Raw genomic sequence first — 24,719 nt, 5'->3', positions numbered from 1 at the left:
CAGTTCCTGGCCCAGAGTCACAGCCAGAAAAACTCAGGATCTGAAAAGGTACCTGTCACAGTACATTTGGCCTTGCTGATTTGTACCTGCCATGTCCAACAGGAGTGTCTTGAGAAGTGCAGTGTGGGGTACACAATTCATGTGAATACCAGCACTGTGGTTGATGAGGTTACCTGACATGCCCACTTTCCAAAACATTTCTCATTCTGATCTCTCCAAACCACTTACTATGCTTTGTGGTATAAACATAACCTGCTTTATTCTTCTAATAATGACTTAGACAGAACAGACTGGTTGTTCTTATAATTACAAAGAACATTCGGTAAATTACATAATTGCTATTTATATTATTCTACTTGCAAAGGCCAAAGCATAGTCTTGTGGTACCAAATAAGGATTCGTGATTAGCAAAACTTAATAACAGCCCTCCCTCCACTCTAATCCTGAGGTGGTCTTAATGATGGAACCATGACCAGAATGCTCACAGAGTTTTCTCTGTGGGGCCCTTTTGAGTTGTGTTGGTTGCCTGCCACATGCTCCTTGTGAGATGAGGGAGGGAGGAGCCACTTGTGGCCCTGCTACCCAGATGGAGTGACTGGGTAGGCACAGAGAAGGTCCTTGAACTCTAATAGAAAGCACCACCTGGGCTGGGGTTAATGCCAGGCCAGGCTGCATAGACTACCCAAGTGAACCAAAGCCTTTGTTATTGTCATGCCAGAGTGTCCCGGAAGTGGATCCAGCTACAACCATGCCTAGGTCCCAGTCACAGCACAGGACAAGTACCAGCTCCTATTCCTCACCGCTTCCTGCTTCCTACTCCACTCCACAGGCCCCAGCTCTGAATGTGACTGGTCCCATCACGGCCAATTCAGAACAGGTACTTCCATACTTCCATCCATAGACAAACCAACTAGCTTTCCTTCTGCCCTTTTCAGGGTAACACATGGGGGTCTCCCCAAATGAGGTACTGTGCTAGGTATAGGGGACCAAAAATAAAAGATGGGGGAGAATGATTCAAGAAGATGGATGAGACAAACTGTTGTCATCAGAGCCAAATACTCCATGAAGGCACATGCTCCTGGAAGGCAGCCTGGGAGCTGCTGCCCTGGGGACCCTGAAATAGGCCTGGAGCTTTGTGGGTGAGGCCTATGCAGGCAGTAGCAGCTTAGTGCAGGTATTATGCATAATGGGGAGGAACAGAGCTCCTTGGGGAACACCAAGTGGCCTGCCTGCCGAGGTACATAGGCAGTGTCCAGGTAGGAGAGGATAGTGACAGAAAGCAAAGCCAAAAGTACAGAACATAGACAAATTGTGAACAACTTATCTGCCATATAGAGAGATTTACTGTAAGAAGTGTCAGCCATCTTATGCCAGTAACCCATCAGCAAGTAAGTAAACAGAGGCTAAAATCAGGGAGGCCTTTTAGAAGCAGAATTCTCACCTCATCTCAAATACAGCTCCTGTTTTCTGGGTTATTTCCTGAGATACCAATGCAGTTTTATCTCAAAATAGGCATTTTTAGATGGATTGTGGAGACTGATCTTTAGATGAATCTGTAGAATTTCCATTTAGAAAAGTTACCCAATGTTTATAGTTCCCCAAATCCTTAGTTTCCTATTTGTCATAAGGTCATTGTTATGAAACCTCATTAAAACAGGTCAGGTGCCGAGCGCTGGTGGCTCAGGCCTGTAATCCTATCTACTCAGGAGGCTGAGATCTGAGGATCGAGGTTCAAAGCCAGCCCGGGCAGGAAAGTCCGTGAAACTCTTATTTCCAATAAACCACCAGAAAACCGGAAGTGGCGCTGTAGCTCAAGTGGTAGAGTGCTAGCCTTGAGCTGAAGAGCTGAGGGACAGTGCTCAGGCTCAGAGTTCAAGCCCCACAACCAACAAAAAAAAGAAAACAACAACAGACAGACAAAAAAAACAGGTCAGGTGATTTTGTGTAGGTGACAGCTGTGTTGTGTCATGGCTGTTTCCCTCTCACTTCTCTGCCAGCACTGAGGGAACGTGGTACAAGCAAGATTCAAGCTGAGAGCCACACAGCTGCACACTATATGAACTATATCCTGCCACTCACTGTGGGGCTTTGGAGAGACAGTTGACCTCAGTCTCCTATTACCAGAACAGGTGATAATCCTACCCTACAGGGCAGCTAGGGGCTTGAGCAGCAGATGGAGAAGATTCTCATGTGGCCCCTAAGTGCTCTGGGGCAGGAGTTCCAATCCCACAGCTGAAATTTAGGGCCTATACTTTGTATGAGCCTGGATCACTAAACACAGCCCCTCATCATTACCCACATGGCCACGGCCTTCCCTAAAGGAGAGTGAGGGAACAGAAGATCTTGGTTCTAGGCCCTGATTCCTTGTCTGGAGCTTGTCCCTACTTGCTTAGAAGAACGTATTTGAAGCTAGACAGCCACTGACTCATTGGCTGGCATGCCATCAGTGTGATGGATGCTTGGAAAGGACCTTCCAACAGCCAGAGCAGCCAAGAGGAATCTCTGGAATAGTGAATGTGAGCAAGCAGAGTAGCTCAGGAGCCTTGAAACCTGGTATCTCTTGGGGAAAGTGAAAAAGTAGTGCCCCGACTATCCTGCTTCAGAGCTCACATGGTCACCAATGGTAGCACTCCTAGATCACCCTAACCCTAAGCCTTTTCTTAGCTAAGATATTGAAGAATCCTTGGGAACATTTACCAGATTAGACAGAGGCCAACAAGAACCTTTCAGGCCCTGATCTATCTTCCAGCTGATCATTGAGTGAAATCTCTTGCCTAACCCTGTGCTGAGTCTATAGAACTCAGCCTCTAGCATCCCTGCCATGAGTAACTAAGTCTGCCAAGAGAGAGGAGAGGTTGAAGGAAAACTGGGAGAGAGAAAGGCCTCTCTGAGGGGAGGAGGTACCATAGGGAGTGTTCCTCTGCAGGAAGAGTACCTATTCAGTCCATCTCTGGGTTGTGTACAGGAGTTGGCCCACACATGGAATAAAAAGGATCATATATGCCAGGTGCTGGGCAGGTGAGGTATGGGGCTATCACCCCCTTGCTGCAGGGAAGGATACAGGCTAGGAGAGGATAGGAGTGCTTCTGGATGTTGTAGCTCCTTGTGCTCACTCCTAGGGCTCTTTCCAGTGTCTCAGGGAAGTTCCTTATGTTGGCCAATGTATATTAGTTTCCCATTGAGAATGGTGGGACCAACAGACCTTTTTCTGCTGATTCTTTTATGATGCTTGCTGTAGGCAAAGAAGGTCCTTGTGGCCTCCACAGGTATGTCTTGAGGTGATTTAGAAGAAACTCAGCTGGAAACCAAGGAGAGACAGCTTCTGGAGAAACTGCTCAGGCCATGTCTAGGTTTTAGAGGTACTGATGGATAGGCAGGGTAGGGGCAATTTTCAAGGACCTTGTTATCAAAGAGCTGAGTGTAGAGGGGTTCTCAGCTATGGTCTATCTTGCTCTTCCTCCCTCATTCAGAAGAGTGCTGTTAGCAGTGTCCAGCCTCCCAGAGGATCACAGAATTCAGAATATGACACTGCTAGGGACTGAGTCTTTGACCATGAAAATCATAGAATAGGTTTTTAGCCTCACTCCCACACTTTGAGTTTAGAAGGCAGAACAGTAGCCCTAACTGGTTAGGTTTCTCTTCAAGGAAAGGCTGAAACAGAAACATCTTGACTTCCTTCTTTTCCAGAATTCTTCACTGTGCTCTGCTCTTGCTTCAGAGGCACCAATAACAGAAACCAGGACTCTGGGAGACCTGGCTCCTGATCCAGTTCTCTTCAAGTTGCCAGTCCTCTCCTAGTCCCAGTGGAGGGGGCTGCAAAGGCTACAGATTCAGAAGGGTGTGACCGAAGTCTTACTGTGAATAGGGTCGTCCAAACTATGGGACATTGGTTCTGGTCCTCCAGCTGCATCTAAATGATCTTTCCTTCCTGCTCTCCTACCCTCCATCCTGCAGATTGCCAGGCTGCGGAGTGAGCTGGATGTTGTTCGGGGAAACACAAAAGTCATGTCCGAGATGTTAACAGAAATGGTCCCTGGGCAGGAAGACTCATCTGATCTGGAACTGCTGCAGGTGAGAAGAACCTGCACACTGTGGCAGGACTGTAGCTGGAGGTACAGCTATGAGACTGATGGTCTCATGGCAAGGTGGTCAAGAGAGATTTAGGCCACATTGGCCTACACTAGTCTCACTTGCTCCTAGGGAAGAAGTGAGTACTCAGCCTCACTTACTCCTAGGGAAGAAGTGAGTACTATCTTCTCTCTTTTTTATTTTCCTCATTACTTTTTTCCCTCACTATAAGGTGACAATTGTAATCTTTTTATTAGATATATATTTGTTGTTATTGTTGGTGATGGTGGTGGTGGTGGTCATGGGGCTTAAACTCTGGGCCTGGGCATTGTTCCTCAGCTCTTCAGCTCAAGGCTAGCATTCTACTACTTGAGCCACGGCGCCACTAACAGTTTTCTGGTGGTTTATTGGAGATAAACTGATTTTCTTGCCCAGGCTGGCTTTGAACCATGATCCTCAGATCTCAGCCTCCTTAGTAGCTAGGATTACAGGCATGAGTCACCAGCACCCAGCTTGTAATCTTGGTAACGGCCATTCTAACTGGGGTGAGGTGGAATCTCAATGTAATTTTGATTTGCATTTCTTTTATGACCAGAGATGTCATGTATCCATTGGCTTATATGTCTTATTTCCTCTCCAGAGAAGTCTCTTTTTAATTCTTTAGCCCACTTATTAATGGGATGTTTTTTTCTTGGAGGATTTGTTATTGGGAGGATTAATTTTTGTGCGCTAGGTATATTTTTGATATGAGGCTCTCGTCTGTTGTATAGCTAATGAAGATCATCTCACAATCTGTGGGCTTTCTATTTATCTTGCTAGCTATGTCCTTTTCCATTTAGAAGCTCCGCCATTTAATGCAGTTCCATTTATACAGGCTTTCTTTGATTTGTTGTGATTCTGGATCTTTATTTCAGAAGTTTCAACCTGTGCCAAAGAGCCCTAGTGTATTCCCTATCCATTCCTGTAATACTTTCAGGGTATATGCTCTTACCTTGAGGTCTTTGATCCATTTGGAGATGATTCTGGTGCTAATTTCAGTTTTCTATGACAAACACATGTCCATTGAAAGAGAAAGAAAAACATTTAAACAAGCATCCACAATAAGTACTGTTGGTGTTTTGATGCCTTTTCTGCCAGACTGTTTTCTCTCTTTATTTTAAATCTGAGACCATGCTATGTATACAAGTTTGTATGTGGCTCTGCTGACATAAACATCCTGCAGCAGGGCCTTTTTGGCCATTGTGGCATGTAGGAACCTTTCTCATTGTTCTTCACCCCAAGGCAGGAGCTCCTGGAACTGAAGGGAACTCAGAGCTCTTGTTTTCTCTCCAGCTGCTGAGGATACCCAGCCAGGCCTTACACTGTGCTTCCTGAGGAGCAGATGCCTCTGACACCCTACCCAGTTTTCTTTTCTGCAGTGTTGGAGATGGAACACAGGGCCTTGTATGGGGTTGGCAAGTTCTGTCCCATTGAGCCACACCTTAGCCCACCCCACCGACCCTGAACATGAAAAGAAGGGTTTCAGGAAAAAGCCACCTGCAGGGCTGGGAAGGTGGCTCAGTGGTAGAGTACTTGCCTTGCATGCATGAGGCCCTGGGTTTGATTCCTCAGCACCACATAAGCAGAAAAAGCTGGAAGTTGTGCTGTGGCTCAAGCAGTAGAGCATTAGCCTTGAGCTGAAGAGCTGAGGAACGTGCTCAGGCCCAGAGTTCAGGCCCCACAACCCACAAAAAAAAGAAAACAAAAAAAACAAAGCCACCTGCATTCTGGCTCTGCACGTAGTCAAGTTCCTTCAAGCCAATTTCCCTGGCCAGCCAGAGTGGTGACCAGATCTCTACTGCACTAGCTTCCAACCATCGCCCATTTGTAGAAAATGGTGGCAGTATTGCCCTTCAGAGCCGTGACCTTCAGGGTAGGTAGGGGGGAGGATGCTGTGAACTACAAGTGCCAAATTTTTCCGGTAGGAGGCATAACAAATGAGTGAGTGGAGAGGTCAGGAGCCAGATTGGCCTGGTAGCCTGGCTTGAGTGCCTCACAGTGTTCCTTCCTGATTCTGGACATCACAGCAGCTACTGCTTCTGCTATTTCCATCTGGCACCTGGTTATCAGTATTGACCCCTTGAGTGCTACATCTCCCACCCCACTATAGGCATACACTAGCTACCTAGAAAACTTAGCTCTGATGGTCTTACATAATGGTTCTGCCTGGCCTCAAGCTGCTTCTAGGAGTGCTCCTCCCCACTGTAAGGCCATCACCTCTGATGGGATAAGGGTGGCAGGAAGCTTGTTCTGAGCCCAGCACCCAGCTGAGCCACAGAGAGCAAGAACTGTTCTGAAGGAGCAACCCACATAGTGCAGGGTGAAGATAGGAAGGGAAAGAGCTCACCGATGTGGGTCTTGGACACAGGCTGCTCTTGAAGCAGAGACAAATATCCTTTGTCCAGCCCCAGTATGGAACCCTGAGTGGTTGCCTACCAGTTCCCAGATCTGACTCCAAAACACCTACAGTAGACCAGCTCATTGGCTCAGCAGGGCCATTATCTAAGTGCTGCATTCCATGGGCTACCTCTCCCTCTTAATGCACCTCTACCCCAGCCTGCAGGGGGGCCTTGCCAGGCATTACCCCCATGCACAGGAATCTGAGGGCAGTCCAGAATCTGAGAGGGCCTCTTGTGGCAACATTGTGCTGTGTCAGCATTGGAATTCTTGCTGACAGGGGAGTTTGCTCTGGACAGAGCTGTACTCCTGGCAAGGGGGAATTGGGGGGGAGGGGGAGGGTTAAACAAAGCCAAGATGCTTCAGACAGCCAGAGCAGCAGACCCATACAGCAGAAATCCCCCCCACCTCTCTCCTCTCTCTCTCTCTCTCTCTCCCTCCCCCCCCCCCCCCTCTCTCTCTCTCTCTCTCTCTCTCTCTCTCTCGCTGTTAGTTTTTGTTTTGTCTTTTTTTTTTTGGTTGTTTTTTTTTTTTAAACAAGCCCATCAGCCAAGACAAACAGAACCTAATCTCCTGGCATCAGCTCAGTTTTCAAAAATAGGCTGCTTCCCATGACGTTTTTTTTTTTTTTTCTTCCCTCAGTTTTGTTCCAGCTCCAAGCCTACCAGCCCTCACTGCTGTCGTATAAATCAAGCAGAAAAAGACCGAGTCTGGGTGCCTGTGGGAGGCTGTCCTTTCAGCGCAGGAGATTCAGGAGTAGGCAGCTCTGTGTGAACAGACTCGGTTCTCCTGGCTGGTGGCCATGTACTTGACATCCTCCCTCCTCTTCTGTCTGGCAGGCAGAAGCCAGCAGACAGAGGCTCCCAAGGGTCAGAGCCACACAGAGTGGCCAGCCCTCCACATGGGAAAATGCCACAGTCCATTTGGAAAGTGCTGGGGTCAGAATCTGTCCCCAGGACCCCTAAGCCAACCTGGAGGATAGCCAGAGTGCTGTTCAGGGCAGAAGCAGTCCAGAGCTCCAAATTCTGACTGTTTGTCACCAACCCACATGTCCCTGCTGACAGAAGCTGCTCCTGATTGAGTGCAAATTGTTGCTGGGAGGTGGAGGGAGGGGGAAAGAGAGGCAAGTGGAGGTGTCAGCCCCCGGATGCACCTGTGGCTGGTCAGCTAGTCATAATTGTGGTCAGGTAAGGTCCTGATTGCTTTCTGAACATGGTAAATCTCTCTCAGACACATCCTCCCACAACCTGATGAGAGCAGCAGGGAAGCGTGTGAGCAATTTGCCTGGGGACTCATGGGCGTATGGCTGGGATTTTGACTCCATGATTTCAGCTCCACTGGAGCCTGTGAAGAAAAGAGAGGCAATGCCTGGAGGAGACCCAGCAGCACTTCTCAGGCCAAGTGTCAAAATACCCCCCATTCCCTGAGTTGGGAGAGACCTTCTGGGCAGCTAGAAGCATCTTGTCTAGTTCCTGCCCTGTTTTTCTTCACGTCCTCCATGACAGGCTTCTCTGGCAGCCCATGAAAGCACTTCTGTTTCAGATAGATGTCTTGGTTACACTTTGGAAACAGCACAGCAGGGCAGAGAGCAGAGCTTTAGGAATCATGGGGTACACATTCTGGCCCTCCCATTAATGATCTGAGTGACTCCAGGCCAGGCACAGGCCTTCTCAAAGTTCTTTTCTCCTTCCTCAGTTTCCAGGAGTGTTTAATTTCACATGGAAATGACTGGCATGAGGCAAGTCCTCCACAAATCACAGTTCCTGTGACCATTGTTGGAAAGCCTTTCTCACATTGAGATCAAGCCTGTCTCCCTATAGCTTTGATGTGGGTTATTAGAGGCAATAGAAGAAAAAAAAAGAATTCCTTTTTCACATCTTTAAGTAGAGAAGATTGCTATATGCCCCACCCACTGCCCAGTGTCTGTGGGGAACTGGTCTAGCTGTTGGCAGCCCATCGCAGGAGGCAGACTGTCAAATGGAAAGCCTCCATCAACTGAAACCCCCCTCTGTTTCCTTGTATGACTGTTAAGCTGGGTCTTCCTCACCCCACGCATGGACACTGGGCCTAGGTCTGAAATGCAAAGCTGTATTTGTCCCTGTTGAAGTGTATGCCCTTACCTGCAGCTGAGTGTCATTTTCTGGGATCTTGGAAGATCCTGATTCTATTATCCAGTGCCCTTTTGAGCTTTGTCTTCAGTCAATAATACCTTTTAATTAATCCAATGGTGCAAAAAAAAAGACATTCTTATATGGCTGTTCATCAGATAATAAAAGGCTTCTTTCACATTGTTCCTTCAAGTAGCAGATGGTATATCCACCCCCCTCTCTTCCTTGCTTCTTGCATCTCATTTCAACAAAAACAGAATGGCCACAGCATTCTCTCTAGAGAAATCTACTTGTTTAGCTTCATTATTCCCTCTTTCTCATCAATAGACTTTATTCTCCCTCCCATCTCCTTTGCAGCAATAGAACAGGTCTTCAGGACTCTATTCTGTACTCCTTCAAACCAAGAGAGGGTTCAGAGGAAATCTATAAAGATGAAAAAAAAAGACTATTTTGAGAGGTAGAACTGAAGCTATCCCTTGAAGAGAAGATAAAGGTATTGAGATTAATTAATTAGACAGAAAAGAGAGGCTGTGTAGTGAGGTGATCTAATAGATGAAGGCTTTTGCACAAGTGACCAGCTGTTCTCACCCTCTGTTAAGAAGAGATAGAAGGTGGGCATCAGTAGGTCACACCTGAAATCCTAGCTACTCAGGAGGCTGAGATCTGAGGATCAAGATTGAAGCCAGCCCAGACAGGAAAGTCTGTGAGACTCTTATTTTCAGTTAACTACCAAAAAGCCAGAAAGAGTTTTGTGGCTCAAATTGGTAGGGCACAAAAGTCCAAAGATGGTGCCCAGGCCCTGAGTTTGAGCCCAAGGAAGGAAGGAAGGCAGGAAGGAAGGGAGGGAAGGAGGAGGGAGGGAGGGAGGGAGGGAGGAAGAGGGAAGAAAGGAGAAAAAAAAGAAGAGATAGGAAAAAGACTAAAGCTGGAACTGAGGTGTTATGGGAATTTCTGGCCCAGCCTTTGTTTGATGGAAAGGGTGTAAGCTGCTGAGTAAGCTGCTGACTCTTGCTTGTCTTAGGTCCAAAACAGAGTCACTCTTGTCTGGTGGTTTAGAGGTAGAGGGAGGCAAAGGGATCTCTAAACACTTGCTGTGGTGTTGGCTGTAGATGGCTCTGGAGATGTGATTGGATAGCTAGTGAAGTAGTAGCAGAAATCTTTACATTCTGATCAATCTCTTTTTTTTCCTCCCTTTTTTAACAGTTGTGACTTAAAACCTATTAATACATAGGATAAATGATAAAAATAAATAAATAAAGGTTGAAGCCACAAAATGATAGAATTTTCTGTGTGCAGAGATGACTGATAGAGAAGGTCCAGGATGGGGGCTGGGAAGGTGGCTCAGTGGTAGAGTGCTTGCCTTGCATGCATGAGGCCCTGGGTTCGATTCCTCAGCACCACATAAGCAGAAAAAGCTGGAAGTGATGCTGTGGCTCAAGTGGTAGAACACTAGCCTTGAGCTGAAGAGCTGAGGGACAGTGCCCAGGCCCAGAGTTCAGGTACCATGACTGGCAAAAAACAAAACAAAACAAAAACAAAACTAGAAGGTCCAGGATGGTCTTTGGGTCTGTCTAAGTGGAGTACTTGGAAAAGCTGTTGAGATGCCCCTCCAAAATGAAGCCTGTGAGACTGCTTGCAGAGTGCAGACTGTTCCAGCCACTACCCCAACAGGAGGGCAGTGGGGAAAGAGGCAGCAATTGCAAGGCTAGGACATAGGTTTCTGGTGCTTAGTGTCCATAAGATTACTACAGTCTATATCTTGAGTCTCCAAGCTGAGGTCATAGTGTGAGAGCTGCAGAAGTCCTTATAGCACTCCCCAAAGGTTTTGAAATTGATGGGAACCCCTTCTTCTAAAAACAGAATTCTACAGAGTATGACAGTGTGCAAAATAGGTACGAGCAGAGCTGCCTCCCCTGCAGTGGAGCAGGTGCCCTGGAGACTGCTGGGTCACCTCACTGGCACTCTGAAGAATGCTTCAGGTTTGAAGTACACAGCCCTCTTATTTTACACAGGGAGAGGCCAGAGTCCTGGAGAAGTGGAGAGCACTAACCAGTCTGTTGCTGCTGCTCACTCCCCAGCACCCAGCTGGGGCAGGTTCTGTGGGAAAGATGGAGACAAGTCCCTGCCCACTCCCATCCAGGGGTCCTAATGCTTGGGGGATTTGTAGCTATGTTTTGTTTGCTTGCTTGAATGCTTGATTTTTCACAATGCTAAGATATGAACTCAGAACCTCTCTGCTACTTTGGCCATGCCTCTAGTCATTTTTCTTTTAGTTTGTTTTTCAGATAGGTCTTAAGCTTTTGCCTGGGCTGACCTTGAACCATGATCTTCCTAACTCTACCTCCTGAGTAATTGGGATTACAGGCATGAGCCACTGCACTGGCTTAGTTTCTGAGGCACTCCCTGTAGTCTGCTAAGGAGTTCTGCATGATTCTCATCTTAACCTAATTGCCATCTGTCAGCATACTTCTGTCCTGGGCTTCTGCTGTCTGGGGTAGGGTATGTCTGGTCATCACTTGGAGGCTCTGCTATAGGACCTCTCATTACAATCTAAGATGACAGCTGCTGTCAAGCTGTACCTGGAATGTTTTGTAGTCTTTAAGGGAGAAGAAATGGATAGGGGTCCCCAGAAAACATTTCCAGTGTATGGGGGTATGGGTAAATGGGAGATGTGGCAAAAATCAGAGTATAGGTGATGGTATATTTACTTGTTTGAAAATTTACATGATCACCAGGTACTGGTGGCTCTCACTTATAATCCTTGCTCCTCAGAAGGCTGAGATCTGAAGACCACTGTTTGAAGCCAGCCTGGGCAGAAAAGTCTGTGAGACTCTTATCTACAGTTAACCACCAAAAAGCCAGAATTAGAGATGTGGCTCAAGTAGTAGAGTGCTAGCTTTAAGCAAAAAAATAAAAACAAAAACAAGCCGGGTGCCAATGGCTGTAATCCTAGCTACTCAGGAGGCTAAGATCTGTGGATTACAGTTCAAAGCCAGCCCGGGCAGGAAACTCCAAGAGACTCTTATCTCCAATAAACCACTGGAAAACCAGAAGTAGTGCTGTGGCTCAAGCGGTAGAGATCTCACCTTGAGCTGAAGACAGCTCTCAGGCCCAGAGTGCAAGCCCCACGACCAACCAAAAAACAAACAAACAAAAAACAAACCAGTGACATTGTGTAAGCCCTGAGTTCAAGACCTAGGACTAGAAAAAAAAAAAAAAAAGAAAAGGAAAAAAGAAAGAAAAGGTAAAAGGAAGAAAGGGAGGGAGGGAAGGAGGAAGAGAGGAAGGGAGAGAGAGAGAGAGAGAGAGAGAGAGAGAGAGAGAGAGAGAGAGAGAGAGAGAGAGAGAGAGAAAGTTTATATGATGAAGTACTGGGATGGAAAAAATAACCTGAGGTTCTAAAGGATACATAGGAGTGGATAGAAAAGAAGGGACATGGCTTGCCAGTGCCAACTTCTAGGGCTCCTGAGCAGTGTGATGAGTGCCCAAGGCCACCTGCCATCCTTGAATCTGAGGTATGTTTGGAGATTATCCATGGGCTCTAGGCAGTGATACTCCAAGCTTCTGTAGAGCATTGGAATTGTCTTCCACAATATGCTCCAGACTTGTAACACATTGGTCTGAAATTTACCTGTTGGCCTTCAGTCCTGATGAGATCTGACTGTTGTCCTGCCCTCCCCTACCCAGAGCTTGCTGCTGGGCCATAAGCACCAGACAGGGCTGTACTTTTTGTTCTGGGCCTGGGGGGAGGGTGTCTGCCTCTGCTTGAGAGCGTGGGCTCTAGAGAGTCTGCTTCAGGAATGACACTGCCTTCTCTAAAACCTAGGATGGGAGTCTGTTCAGAGAACCAGATACTAGGCTTCTTTCCTCAATGATCAAATAGACTGACAGCACCATTGTGACTGTGCAGAGGGTAGAACCAGGACAAAGGGGAAACATTAACATGACCAGAGAAACAGGCCCAGCGAGGTGGCAGACCCACAGTCGGGGAGTCTCCAAGAAAGCTTTTGGTCAAGATGAACACTAAACTTATATGCACCCAGCTGCCTGATTCCAGATTTCTTCTGTTCCAATAAATACAGCTGTACTGAGACGATCATAGGGTAATATACCTGGGCCAGGCTTCATTTTTCAGCTGCTGTCACTCTCAGAGAGGGAGCCCCAAGGTTGAACACCATGGGAAGAAGCAGTCTGTTGAGGGCCTCACCGTACTCTCACCTGCAGGATACACACCCTGTAGCAGTGAGATAAAAAGTGCTGATACTTTGGACTGAGGTGGGCAGAAGGAATGCAAACTATCTTCATTCACTCATTCTCTTAAGTGCTCTTGGAGAGTAGGCCCCTATGCATCAGTCATGACACTGCAGAGATGGGAAGAGAGACCTGAGTTGCTATCTGAGGGGAAGCTCACTGGGAGCTCAGTGATGGTAATTCTGCCTGTGAGAGCTATATTACTGGGAACCAGGGAGACTGCAGAAGGGGCACCCTGGGTTTCCTACTTTACATGCTTGACCATCTCAGTGATCTAATTCAGCAGACAACCACTGGGGCCTTTTCACTATGTGTGGCTCAGTGCCTGGCTTCAGGGCATACACAGATGGCTGTGACAATCCCCCTCTCAAGGAGGTTACTGTCTGGTGCGAGAGAAGACCTTCTAGCCAGGACAGTGAGATGATGAGACCAAAAAAAAAAAAAAAAAAAAGGCAAAGATTTCCTGTGCCTGCTGGGACTAGATTGGTTACTTCTGCCAGACATGTTTTCAAGCTGACATATCTCTGAGACCCAGCTGTGAGAAGGAAGAGTGTCTCCATTCTTTATCCCCTTAGCTCACTGGCTCATCTGCTCTCCCCAAGGTCTGGATAAATGGGGACAGCATCTCACCTGTCTGGATCCTAGTGGACCCTGGGGCTGAGAATTTTGTTCTTAGGCATCTCCAGTAGTTGGGAAGGCTGAAGGGCCACCCTACAGACCTGCCACTTCTTTACTAGGTAACGTCCTCAGACTGACATTCAAGAGGGTGGGGCCTGGCAAGTGTGTGAGGAAGCCCCACAAACAAGTTCAAACAAGAGTACCAGGGAAGCAATTGCTCTGGGTCAGGGCTGAATCATGGAAGCCAAGCCATGCTCAAGAGGATTGCTTCTAAAGGTCAAGAGGACCTCTGTGGTGACTGGGGGGGACGGGGCGGGGGGGGGGGGGGAAGCAAGTGTCATCTTTAGCCAGCAGGGAGATTGCAGAGCTTCTGAAATAGCAAGGTGACAGACATGTCACCAAAGGTACCTAATTCAGTCATAAAATATTCTCATGGGGGCTAGGAAGAGTGCTTACCTTGCATGCATGAGGCCCTGGGTTGGATTCCTCATCACCACATAAGCAGAAAAAGCCAGAAATGGTGCTGTGGCTTAAGTGGTAGAGCGCTAGCCTTGAGCTGAAGAGCTGAGGAACAGTGCCCAGGCCCAGAGTTCAGGCCCCACAACCGACAAAAAAAATTAAAAATTAAATATGTATGTGTATGTATATATATATATATATATATATATATATATACACATACACATACATATAGATAGATAGATAGATACACATATATCTCATGCCATTACTGGCAGTATTAAGTAAGCTGATCTGTATTTTCAGAGGATCTTTTACTGTTACTAATCCATATTCTAAATACCATACATACTCTGTCACCCAGAAACTGTACTTCTGACAAACTTATGCCATGACAGTACGTGTTAAAGTATGTAAGCATATAGTTATACAAATGTTCATTGCTGCATTATTTGGGTTAACCTAAAAAAGAGAGACCCCATGCTAGACAGTAGCAGAACGTGAGCCATGTTGTGATACACACACAAAGGAATGAGGAAAGTAATGGTGAGAAGAGCTTGAAAGATTTTGTTGAGAAAAAAATAGCCACAGAGAATCACATTATTATATCTTTTTAAATGATCTGTACAAACATATTCACAAAACAGTACGAATCTGTGCACATTTGTCCCTCCACTTGTTTCCTCAGAGGCAGGAGGGGAGGTGGCGAGGTGGGAGCTGTTACTTTGCATTCTCTGCACGTCTGGTTTTATGAACAAGCATGTACTCCTTCCGTGACTTTAAAGAATCAGTACAAATCTTTTCAAAGGCAATAGAATGTGACAAAAAGCATTCCCAGCAGGCTGTGCAGAGGTGTGTGTGTTCCCTAGGAGCTAAACAGGACCTGCCGGGCCATGCAGCACCGCATCGTAGAGCTCATCTCCCGCGTGTCCAATGAGGAGGTCACCGAGGAATTACTGCACGTCAATGACGACCTCAACAATGTCTTCCTCCGCTATGAGAGGTGGGGGCCAGAGTCCTTTTTTTTTTTTTTTTTCCACTTGAAAAGATTGATGCCATAACAGAGAGATTTCTTTCATAAGCTAGAGGGAGGGAAAGAAAGAGAGCTGGGAAAAGATTAGAGTTGGAAAATACTCATCAGAGATGCTAATTTGTTCCCCAGATGACAGAGAAAATGCTTCTTGTTCTCCTGAGAACTGAGCAGCAGGTAGTTGATGTGCAGAACTCAGCTCTGCCCTTTGTAAGCCTCAAGCTGCTCTGCCTTTTCCCCCATCACCCCAGCCGCAGGGAGGTAAAGCTAGGACTGGGGGAGGGAGGGGTTGTCTGGGCCTGGAGCTGCTACACCTGCTCCTTTGATGATCTTTTGAATTTGAAAAGGATTAAAGGAGGGGGGGGGGAATCTCTACTAAGAAAAAGGATTTCCTCTTTTCCATCTAGAAAAAAGAAGATCTTTGTAAATGTCAGCCTGTCTGGAGTATTCTGGGGAGAAGCAGGCAGGGTGGGAGTGCGGAGTGCTGCTGCTCCATCACTGCTCCTCAGGAAACACACTCAGTTCTTTCTGCAGCCATATCACTTTGAGGCTTGAAGTAACAAACCTGCAAATTTGTCTCCTTTTCCAAAGCATTTTTGGGGACGAAGTTCAAAATGTCTCATCTGGACCTAGTTTTAAATACAATGCTAAGCACAGCTCCTATCCCTGCTCCTGATGAAACACTTAAGGCTTTCCTGATGACCCAGAGTCAGGACCAGAAAAGACCTTGACTAGGCTCCAGAGGGCCTGACAGTAGCTTGAATCCCCTGGAGATTTGCAGTCTTGGCTGTTTGTGCACCAGCTTACTGCATTGATTTGTCAGGAGAACAGGATTTGGCATCAATTAGGGTCAAAAGACAGATACTGTATTTGAGTGCTTGAGGGTAATGTGGTTGTCACACCTACAGTTGTCTTAGCTTCTGACTGTGGCAGTAGGGCTTGGTGGTCTGGTCCTGTGCTCATCTGACAGACAAAGATACCTCTGCCAGTAGGAATGTGGGGACTCCCATCAGCCTCCAATGTGTCAGTCCAAGGACAGAAGCAGATCTGAAGGCCCTTGCTCAAAACCTACCACCCCCTAGTCTTGCTGTGTGGTTTCCTCATACTAGGTAGGCTTGGGTTTTAACAGTTAAAACACTTGTTTTGGGCTGGGAAGGTGGCTCAGTGGTAGAGCACTTGCCTTGCATGCTCGAGGCCCTGGGTTCGATTCCTCAGCACCACATAAGAAAAAAGCCGGAAGTGGCGCTGTGGCTCAAGTGGTAGAATGCTAGCCTTGAGCTGAAGAGCTGAGGGACAGTGCCCAGGCCCAGAGTTCAGGCCCCACGACCGGACCCCCCCAAAAAAAAAAAGAAAAAGAAAAAACAAAAAAAAAACACTTGTTTTTTTTTCCTACCGTTAGTGCTCTACCACTTGAGCTATGCTTCAATTTTTGCTGGCTAATTGCAGGTAAGAGTTACAGATGTGTCTGCCCAAACTGGCCATGAACTGTGATCCCCAGATTTCTACCGTCAGTGTAGCTGTGATTATAGGGGTGTGAGCTACCAGAACCCAGGTTTTGATTTATTTAGTTATTTATTTGATGAGGTGGTGTTTTGTTGTTTGGAAACAGGGTTTTGCTCTGTAGTGTAGACCATCCTGAAACTCATAATCCTCTTGCTTCTGCCTCCCAAGTGTTGGGATTACATGTGTGTGTCACCATGCTTGGACAGACAAGTCTTTCTTAAAATCATCCTGGACACTCTAGCCAGACCTTATCTCCTGAGGATCCTTTGTCCCTAGGCACTTGATGTGACAAGATGGGGAAGGGGCAACATAGACCATTGTGCCTCTGTAAAGCCTGATTTCTCTGACAGTGGCTGGAGAAAATCACTTGGCTGCCTCTTTGCTTATGGCATTTGGAACATTTAAACATGATGCAGCACAGGGTCTACTGTCCCCCATATGATCCTCACAACTGCTCATTTATCCCCCATCTGGTATGAGGATGGCTTGGTGGTGGCAGGAGAAATGCTTTCTGCAGTAACCCACATCTGCAGCCATACATTCACTCTGGGTACAGGAGATGCTCTGCTATCCTGACAGCCCCCTGATGGGGATGGGAAGCAGCCCAAAGCTCTTCACTGTTCCTGGTGAGCATTTCCTCCAGCTGTGGCTAGAGCCCTGTGCTACCCTCTTCTAAGCTGTTTCTATTCTACCTGCTCCTTTCTTGCAAAGACTGAGCTAGGGGCATTTTAACCACAAGTGCTAATTGCTCTCTAGCAGAGCTCTTTGAAGTAAGGAAGCCTATACCCTTTCAGCCTGGCTTTATAGACAGATATATGGGATGCCTGAGGCAAAGGGGTTGGAATAACCTCTCCTCCAGAGGCCAGAGGAACACCAGATGCTTCTGGTGGCCTCCAGGTCCCAGCCACCCCCTAGTCCCTGATACCAACTCAGGAGAAGCTGGAGCTCCACATAGAGAAAGACATGGCAAAGTTGGTTAAGTGTGGAGTCCACTCTACTCCCCCAGTGTTTGGTTCTTTTCACAGGAAATTTGGCCTCTCTTGCGTTCCCTATATTTTTCACAAGTCATGAGCATAGCCAGCAGGGCTTTGCACACTTCTTACTTCTACTTTCCCTTCTCTGATAGGTTCGAGCGGTACAGATCAGGCCGATCAGTTCAGAACACCAGCAATGGAGTAAGTGTCCTTTATACCTTCCTCATCTCCTGAGGTAGCACACCCCCACCCCCCCCCACACACACACACTAGAGCTACCCTAGTTGGACTTCACTTCTAGGTTTGTTTCTTGTTTTTTAAACAGACACTAAAATGCTTAGGTAGCAAGTTCTGTTTAAAGAAAAACAGAGGGAGAGCCAGCAAGTACCCCAGTGGGATAGCAGAAGGAAACCTGCTTTAAGTTCCCAGGGCAGTCACTACCCTGGTGACTCATTGTGCCTCCTGTAAGTGAGGAAGGGGAGGAAGCTCAGGCATGGAGCTCACCAACAGCCTAGGCCCACTGTTGGCCCTAAAGGTGGGTAAGGAGAACTACTTTGCATCTGTGTTGGGCAGTGAATGATGCCTTTCCTTAAGCATAGTCTAGCATAGGTCTCTACCCGCTTTTACCTCAAAACTAACTCAAGGGCTTGGATCTCATTGCCCATTTCATGTCCTGACAGGTACTGAACGAAGTTACTGAAGACAACTTAATAGACCTGGGTCCTGGCTCTCCTGCTGTGGTGAGCCCCATGGTGGGGAGCACAGCACCCCCATCTTCCCTTTCCTCTCAGCTCGCAGGTTTGGGTGAGTGTCTCAATGTTTCTCCCTTTGTTGGAAGGCTAGAAGAGAGTCTTTTAGGAAATCCATGTGAAAGTATGTTCCTGAGTCCTGGCCAAATGTATCACCTTCAGTTCATTAATTTCTTACCCTAAATTTGAAGTTTAACTGTTGGAAAGCAGACATGGGGGAGGTTCCAAGGGTTTGTAAGTTCCTTTATTTTTTTATTTTATTTATTTATTTATTTATTTTTGTCATGGGGCTTGAACTCGGGGCCTGGGTGCTGTCCTTTAGCTCTTTAGCTCAAGGCTAGTGCTCCACCACTTGAGTCACAGTGCCACTTCTGGTTTTTCTGGTGGTTAATTGGAATAAGAGTCTTATGGACTTTCCTGCTCTGGCTGGCTTCAAATGGTGATTCTCATATCTCAGCCTCCTGAGTAGCTACAATTACATGCATGAGCCACTGGTGCCTGCCTAATTGTTCCCTTAAAAAAAGAAAAAAACAAAAAAAACCTACTTTATTTTAGTGAAATCTGAGGTTGAAGTGATTTTTCACTATTAACTAGGCTGAGGATGTCAAATAGGTTTCTCTTCACAGTGAAGCTTCTTAGAACACAAGTTGAAAAGAATGCTAAAGCAACATCAGGGCCAAAAAAAGAAAGAATCTGTGATTGATTGGTAATGTCTGCAGTGGGTTGAAAAACAGGAAGTAGGAATACCGACTTAATTGCCCTCCTCAAACTATAGCAGCAAACTAAAGTGTTCCATGATCTGGAAAAAAAAAAAAAAAAACAACTCTAGTTTTCCATAGTGAAAGTATGTATATGGGCTGGGAATGTGGCTTAGTGGTAGAGTGCTTGACTAGCATGCATGAAGCCCTGGATTCGATTCCTCAGTACCACATACACAGAAAAAGCCAGAGGTGGTGCTGTGGCTCAAGTGGTAGAGTACTAGCCTTGAGTACAGAAAGGCTCAGGGATAGTGCCCAGGCCCTGAGTTCAAGCTCCAAGACTGGCAAGAAAGAAAGAAAGAAAGAAAGAAAGAAAGAAAGAAAGAAAGAAAGAAAGAAAGAAAGAAAGAAAGAAAGAAAGAAAGAAAGAAAGAAAGAAAGAAAGAAAGAAAGAAAGAAAGAAAGAAAGAAAGAAAGAAAGAAAGAAAGAAAGAAAGAAAGAAAGAAAATGACATACCTACACATAAATACATATGTTTGTATATGTATGAATTCGTATGCACATACATATAAATATATATTCATTTATACCTACCTATTCAATTACTTAGTGAGCTCCTGAGGCCATCTTGGTCCCTTGGAGGTGTGTCTCTGAACATGACAGGTATATAAGAGGTATCTGCCAAATGAATGAATCCCAGTACTGGTGGCTCATGCCTGTAATCCTAGCTACTCAGGAGGCTCAGATCTAAGGATCATGGTTCAAAGCCAGCTGGAGTAGGAAAGCCTGTGAATCTCTAATCTCCAATTAATCACCAAAAAAAGCTGGAAGTAGAGCTGTGGCTCGAGTAGTAGAGTACTAGCTTTGAGCAAAAAAGCTCAGGGGTAGTGCCCAGGCCCTGAGTTCAAGTTCCAGGACTAGCACAAAAACAAAACAATGAGTGAATGGCCCAAGTCCTTAGACAATGTGATTCAATGAACACAGGGCACTCTGACAATGTCATGGTAGAAATGGTGAAATATGATGGCCCTTGTCCTTGCTGTCATTGCCAGCAGCCTCCCTTCTAACTCTAATCTCCTGTTTTTTTCCTTGATCAGCCTTAGGAGCAGTGGCTGTCCTGCTTCCACCCCCCTTCCTGAGCCTGCCCTGTCTCAGGAGTGCTGAGAATAGCCCTGTCCCCCTGTAGGCCCTTAATCTACTGGCTGAACTGCTGGCCTTGGGGCCTACCACCAGGTTCATAATTCAGATTTTGTTCTCATCTGCCTCTTGTTTTGTTGTCACAGACTTGGGGACAGAGAGCGTCAGTGGTACCCTTAGTTCACTCCAACAGTGTAATCCTCGTGACGGCTTTGACATGTTTGCCCAGACCAGAGGGAACTCCTTGGCAGAGCAGCGCAAGACGTATGTGGGGCCCCTTCCAGTGCTATCAAAAGATATTGGAGGGTGAGGGAGAGTGGACTCAGGCCTGGTCCCAAGCCATCACAAAGAAGCCTTTTATTTACTAGATCCAAGACTGCCAGGAACTTTAAAATATAGCTGTGAGGACTTGGCATTCACTTGCTGGTACTCAATGAATTCCAGCTCCCCTCCTTCCACTCTCCTCTGCCCTTGGGGTTGACTGTGGTGTCATTCTTCTTTCAGTCACAAGAGACTATGTTTCTTTCTTTCCTGCCCATGCTGTGAATGAGGCACTGCCTTGCTCAAGTTCCTCACATTCAGGAATTCAGACTTGGGAGGGTACAGCCAGACAGTGACCCAGACAGGTTCCTAGTAGTAAGATTTAACTGCCTGCTGGGCATGGTAGTACATAGCTATAATTCCAGCATGTGAGAGACTAAGGCAGGAGGACCAAGAGATTGAAGCCATCCTATTGCAAGCAAATAAAAAGATTCAGCTGCCTAAAATAAGTGGTTAGGGAAGAGGCTTCTCCAGCAATAATTCTGGCAAGGATGAGCCATCTGGAATTGAAAGAGCTGATTCCAAAATACACAAACCCCTGTATCTTAGGCATAGAACATACTTTGAGCTTTCTGTTTAGCCTAAAGGCGGGTGCTGCTTATAAAATCAGAATTAATATTACTTTGCCTTTATGTAAACTCCATCCTCTAAGGAGTTTTGGGACACATTTGACATCCTGACGGAGAGGCCCTTGTATTGTTATTCAAGAATGGGACCTTGAAACACACAATATTCCAGGTCCCAGAGGAGTTGGGTGGTAAGCTTGTGCTAAAAGCCAGCCTCTTTGCTTCAGCTGCAGGAAGACAGCATGAACCTTCAACCTATACCCAAGTCCAAGGTCACACAAAGAAGGTACCAAGGGATAGAAAGTAATTACAGATCTCCATCCCACCTCCTGAGATCACTGGGGGAAGAACTCACCTCTGCTCCCACCACTTTCTCTAGGGTCACCTATGAGGATCCTCAGGCTGTTGGAGGACTCGCTTCTGCATTAGACAGTCGGAAACAGAACTCGGAAGTGGTAGGTCTTCAACTGTTCTTCTGCCCAGAGTCTTCTGGAGGGAAAGACAAACCATTTGGCAAAGCTATCTGGATAATTCGGCAGCTGCTTGCTTATGTAGATAGTCTGGACTTGCTGCACTGCCAGAGAGATGCTTAAAGTAACTATGTACCACCAAATAATGCCTCATTGAGTCTCCCTACACTGTGAGGTAACATTCCTGTAATACGCAAGAGGAAACCAACCCAGAGAGGCAGCAGACAAACCAAGGGATTCTTGGAGAGCAGAAGCATATGGGGATTCTACCCTAGGAGTGTCCAGCTTCATAGCTCCTATTCTATGTGCTCCCCACACATGACAAGGCCTTGGGAGTGTGCATTTCCTTCATAAGGAAGGTGAATGCTGATCTGAGTCACTCTGATGACCATTGGCAGCTGGCTTAAGCCAAGCAGTGCCAATGCTAGTAGAAGGCAATTTGGTAGTCAGGACTTGTTTGGGGAGCTAAGGAAGTTAGAGGAGGCTAGGAGGCTGCCTTGGAAAACTCCAGGCTTGGAAAAAACAAAGCCAAGGAGGGAGACACTTTGAAGTGGAGGGTGGCATTTGCATCCCCAAAATACAGCCAAGTTTCTTTACGACTTCATATCATAGAAGGTAAAGTGTTAATGTCTAATACTTCTTACAAGATTTTTCTCTGTGAGCCTGACTAGGAGGTATATGAATGCATTCATGTTTGCAGGGCAGGGAAGAGGAGGGTTGCCATGACAACTGTCTAACACAGCTGGAACTCCTGCTAGGACCTCTAGGCCTGGCTGGAAGGAAGCAATACCTACCCGTCTGCTGGACAGGAAGGTTTGCATAGGGCTCTCTGCTTCCCAAATGCCGGTTCCTTGCCTCTTGCAGTTCTTGTTTAAGTGGGCCCAGACAGGCTGTCTGGCTTCTGCCTGATGTCATGAGAAAGTTTGCCCATGGGGAAAAAACTCCCAAGCCAACTTGATCTGAAAACATGCATCCTTGGCACTTGTCACCAGGGGGCGCAGAAGAACTGGCCAGCTGCCTTGGGTTCTCAGCACCCTACTCTTCTATAACAGGGACCATCAGTGCCATTCCCCATCCATGCAAGTCATAGCTCATTTTCCCATTAGCTAGATTGTCCTGGCACCTAACCTGGCATTAGAGAGCTGGGCTGAGGTCTGCCAGCAAACTGCTTCATGAGGGTGCCCCCTCCTGCCTGGCCCTGGCCTGGCCTAGATTAACTTCATCTATCAGCAAGGCTGTTTGCTGTCCATTCTGGTTCTAGGGCTTGCCCCATCATGCCAACATATGTTCTGCCTCACCCCTGCTGTTATCAGTACCCAGGCATGGGTCCAAGTCCAGGAGATGTGGATGACTTCTCACCCTTTACCCTTTGAGTGTGTGTCTTGGCCTGGCTCCTTAATTTCAAAGGTCTTAACTCTAGCAAGTTTGCCCCGGGTGATAGGCAGTTTCTCCTGTTGCTGCTCACCGGGGCTAGGCACAGCCTCAGCAAGGTGGCTGGACATGTGTTGGCTATGTGTGTCTGTGTATGTGTCTACACATACATTGTATAGGCTCTCTTGGCCCCTCCCAAGCCATGTTGACCTGGAAAAGAAAAGTGGGCCAAGAGAGAAATTGAGAGCACAATATAGGAGAGCATGTTGTGCACTCACACCTCCACAGTAAGATCCTATCATGTCAGCTGTCCCTACTTTAAATATTTCTATCACTTAGAAAAAGGCAGTAGCTAGACATTATGGCTCATACCTGTAATCCTAGCTACTCAGGAGGCTCAGACCTGAGAGGATCACAGTTCAAAGCCAGCCTGGGAAGGAAAGTCTGTGAGACTTTTATCTCCAATTAACTACCAAAAAGCTGGAAGTAGAGCTGTAGCTCAAGTGGTAGAGTGCTAGCTTTGAGCAGAAAAGCTCAGAGACAGCACGTAGGCCCTGAGTTCAAGCCCCAAGACCAGCACACACACACACAAAATATTTATTTAATTAAAAGAGTATAGGGCTAGGGATGTAACTCAGTGGTAAACTGCTTGCCTAGCATTTTCAAGGCCTTGGGTTCCATTCCCAACCCACAAAAACAAAAATAAAATAAATAAATAAGCAATAAAAGATATACCCAACAGCATTCAAATTAAGAATTTAGGAAAAGAACAGATTAACAGAAAGAAAAGAAAAAAAATTCAGGAATAAGGAAAATGTAGAAATAGTCTTGTAGCATTGGATTTTTTGGGGGCTGGGAAGGTGGCTCAGTGGTAGAGTGCTTGCCTCACGTGCATGAAGCCCTGGGTTCGATTCCTCAACACCACATAAACAGAAAAAGCCGGAAATGGTGCTGTGGCTCAAGTGGTAGAACAGTAGCCTTGAGCTGAAGAGCTGAGGGACTGCACCCAGGCACAGAGTTCAAGCCCCATGACTGACAAAAAAAAACAAAAAAAAATTGAATTTTTCCATGGGATCCCTTGCTCATCCTGCCTGGTGTCTCTAAATGCATGAGAAGCAGTCTAGGGTAACTTGTGACCTCAGAGACTTTCCAGATGTTCAGTAGTTGGTATGAGTATTTATTATCCTGCTGGGATTCATGGCTACTAAACTTTCCTTCTTTTTTCCAAGCAGGTAAGAGGATGTTCCTGGGTGGGGGGGTGGGGGGACATCTGGTCACATTTCCTTACAGGACTAACCATCAAATCTGAACAGTGACTTTTCTATTTCCACGATATGTGCTATGACTTCTTTATCATGGGTCTTGCTGTGACTTTTCTTTCTGGGACCTTTCTGTCCTTGGCCCAGCAGAGAGGGAAAGGTGGGGACTCTGACCTGGAGCCCATAGACAGCTGGCTCATGTCCCAAGGAATGGTGAGGAGCCACAGCTGAGCAAGCCCGCTGCCCACCCTAGCCCCTTACCTGTGTAACAGTGCCTTCCTCTTGCCACCTGCCTAGCCCTTGTGATCAGATGGGATACAGTCATACTCGCTCCTTCTGACAGGGGTGCCAAATTTCCCCTCCTATCTATATATAATCTTCTAAAGCCTCAGGCTTTCAGCCCCAGAAATACCTCTGGGTTTTGGTTGGGTCCCATGGCCCTGGGCCTTCATGATGTGTGATACTAGCAGGAGTGAGGGGAGGGCCCGTCCCTCCTCTTGACTATCTCTAGAACGCTGGCAGTATTCGTTTTTCCAGGATAAGCAGGACCACTGTGGCTTGTGCTTGGGGATGGGGACACCATTGTAAGGGAACAGGCTTTTCTGGCTAATCAAGGAAGCCCTCTCTAGCCTAATGGGAATTTTGCAGTCCTAGGCTTGGTGGGCTTTTATAATGGTTATTTATGTTCACTTAAGCTCCC

General features: G+C 46.7%; 1 protein-coding gene across 7 annotated transcripts in view; it reads left to right on the top strand.

Moving 5' to 3' along the window:
- Tom1l2 (target of myb1 like 2 membrane trafficking protein) overlaps nucleotides 1-24,719 on the top strand; it is a 137,518-nt gene that overhangs the window by 100,305 nt on the left and 12,494 nt on the right. For 3 of the 7 annotated variants that reach the window (XM_070027558.1, XM_070027555.1, XM_070027560.1), the window contains exons 6-12: nucleotides 719-877; nucleotides 3,955-4,071; nucleotides 14,810-14,943; nucleotides 17,600-17,648; nucleotides 18,128-18,251; nucleotides 20,179-20,296; nucleotides 21,299-21,374. In XM_070027558.1, the coding sequence (XP_069883659.1) occupies nucleotides 719-877; nucleotides 3,955-4,071; nucleotides 14,810-14,943; nucleotides 17,600-17,648; nucleotides 18,128-18,251; nucleotides 20,179-20,296; nucleotides 21,299-21,374 (777 nt within the window). Of the gene's footprint in view, nucleotides 1-718; nucleotides 878-3,954; nucleotides 4,072-14,809; nucleotides 14,944-17,599; nucleotides 17,649-18,127; nucleotides 18,252-20,178; nucleotides 20,297-21,298; nucleotides 21,375-24,166; nucleotides 24,233-24,719 lie in introns of all 7 variants that reach the window. The other 4 variants (XM_070027553.1, XM_070027557.1, XM_070027554.1 and 1 more) reach the window with 3 other exon arrangements.

Source organism: Dipodomys merriami, unplaced genomic scaffold (genome assembly GCF_024711535.1).
Source record: "Dipodomys merriami isolate MVZ:Mamm:240054 unplaced genomic scaffold, mDipMer1.0.p SCAF_19, whole genome shotgun sequence".
NCBI classification, from domain to species: domain Eukaryota; kingdom Metazoa; phylum Chordata; class Mammalia; order Rodentia; family Heteromyidae; genus Dipodomys; species Dipodomys merriami.
Note: the sequence above shows the minus strand (reverse complement) of the source record. Positions and strands in the feature narration are given on the sequence as shown.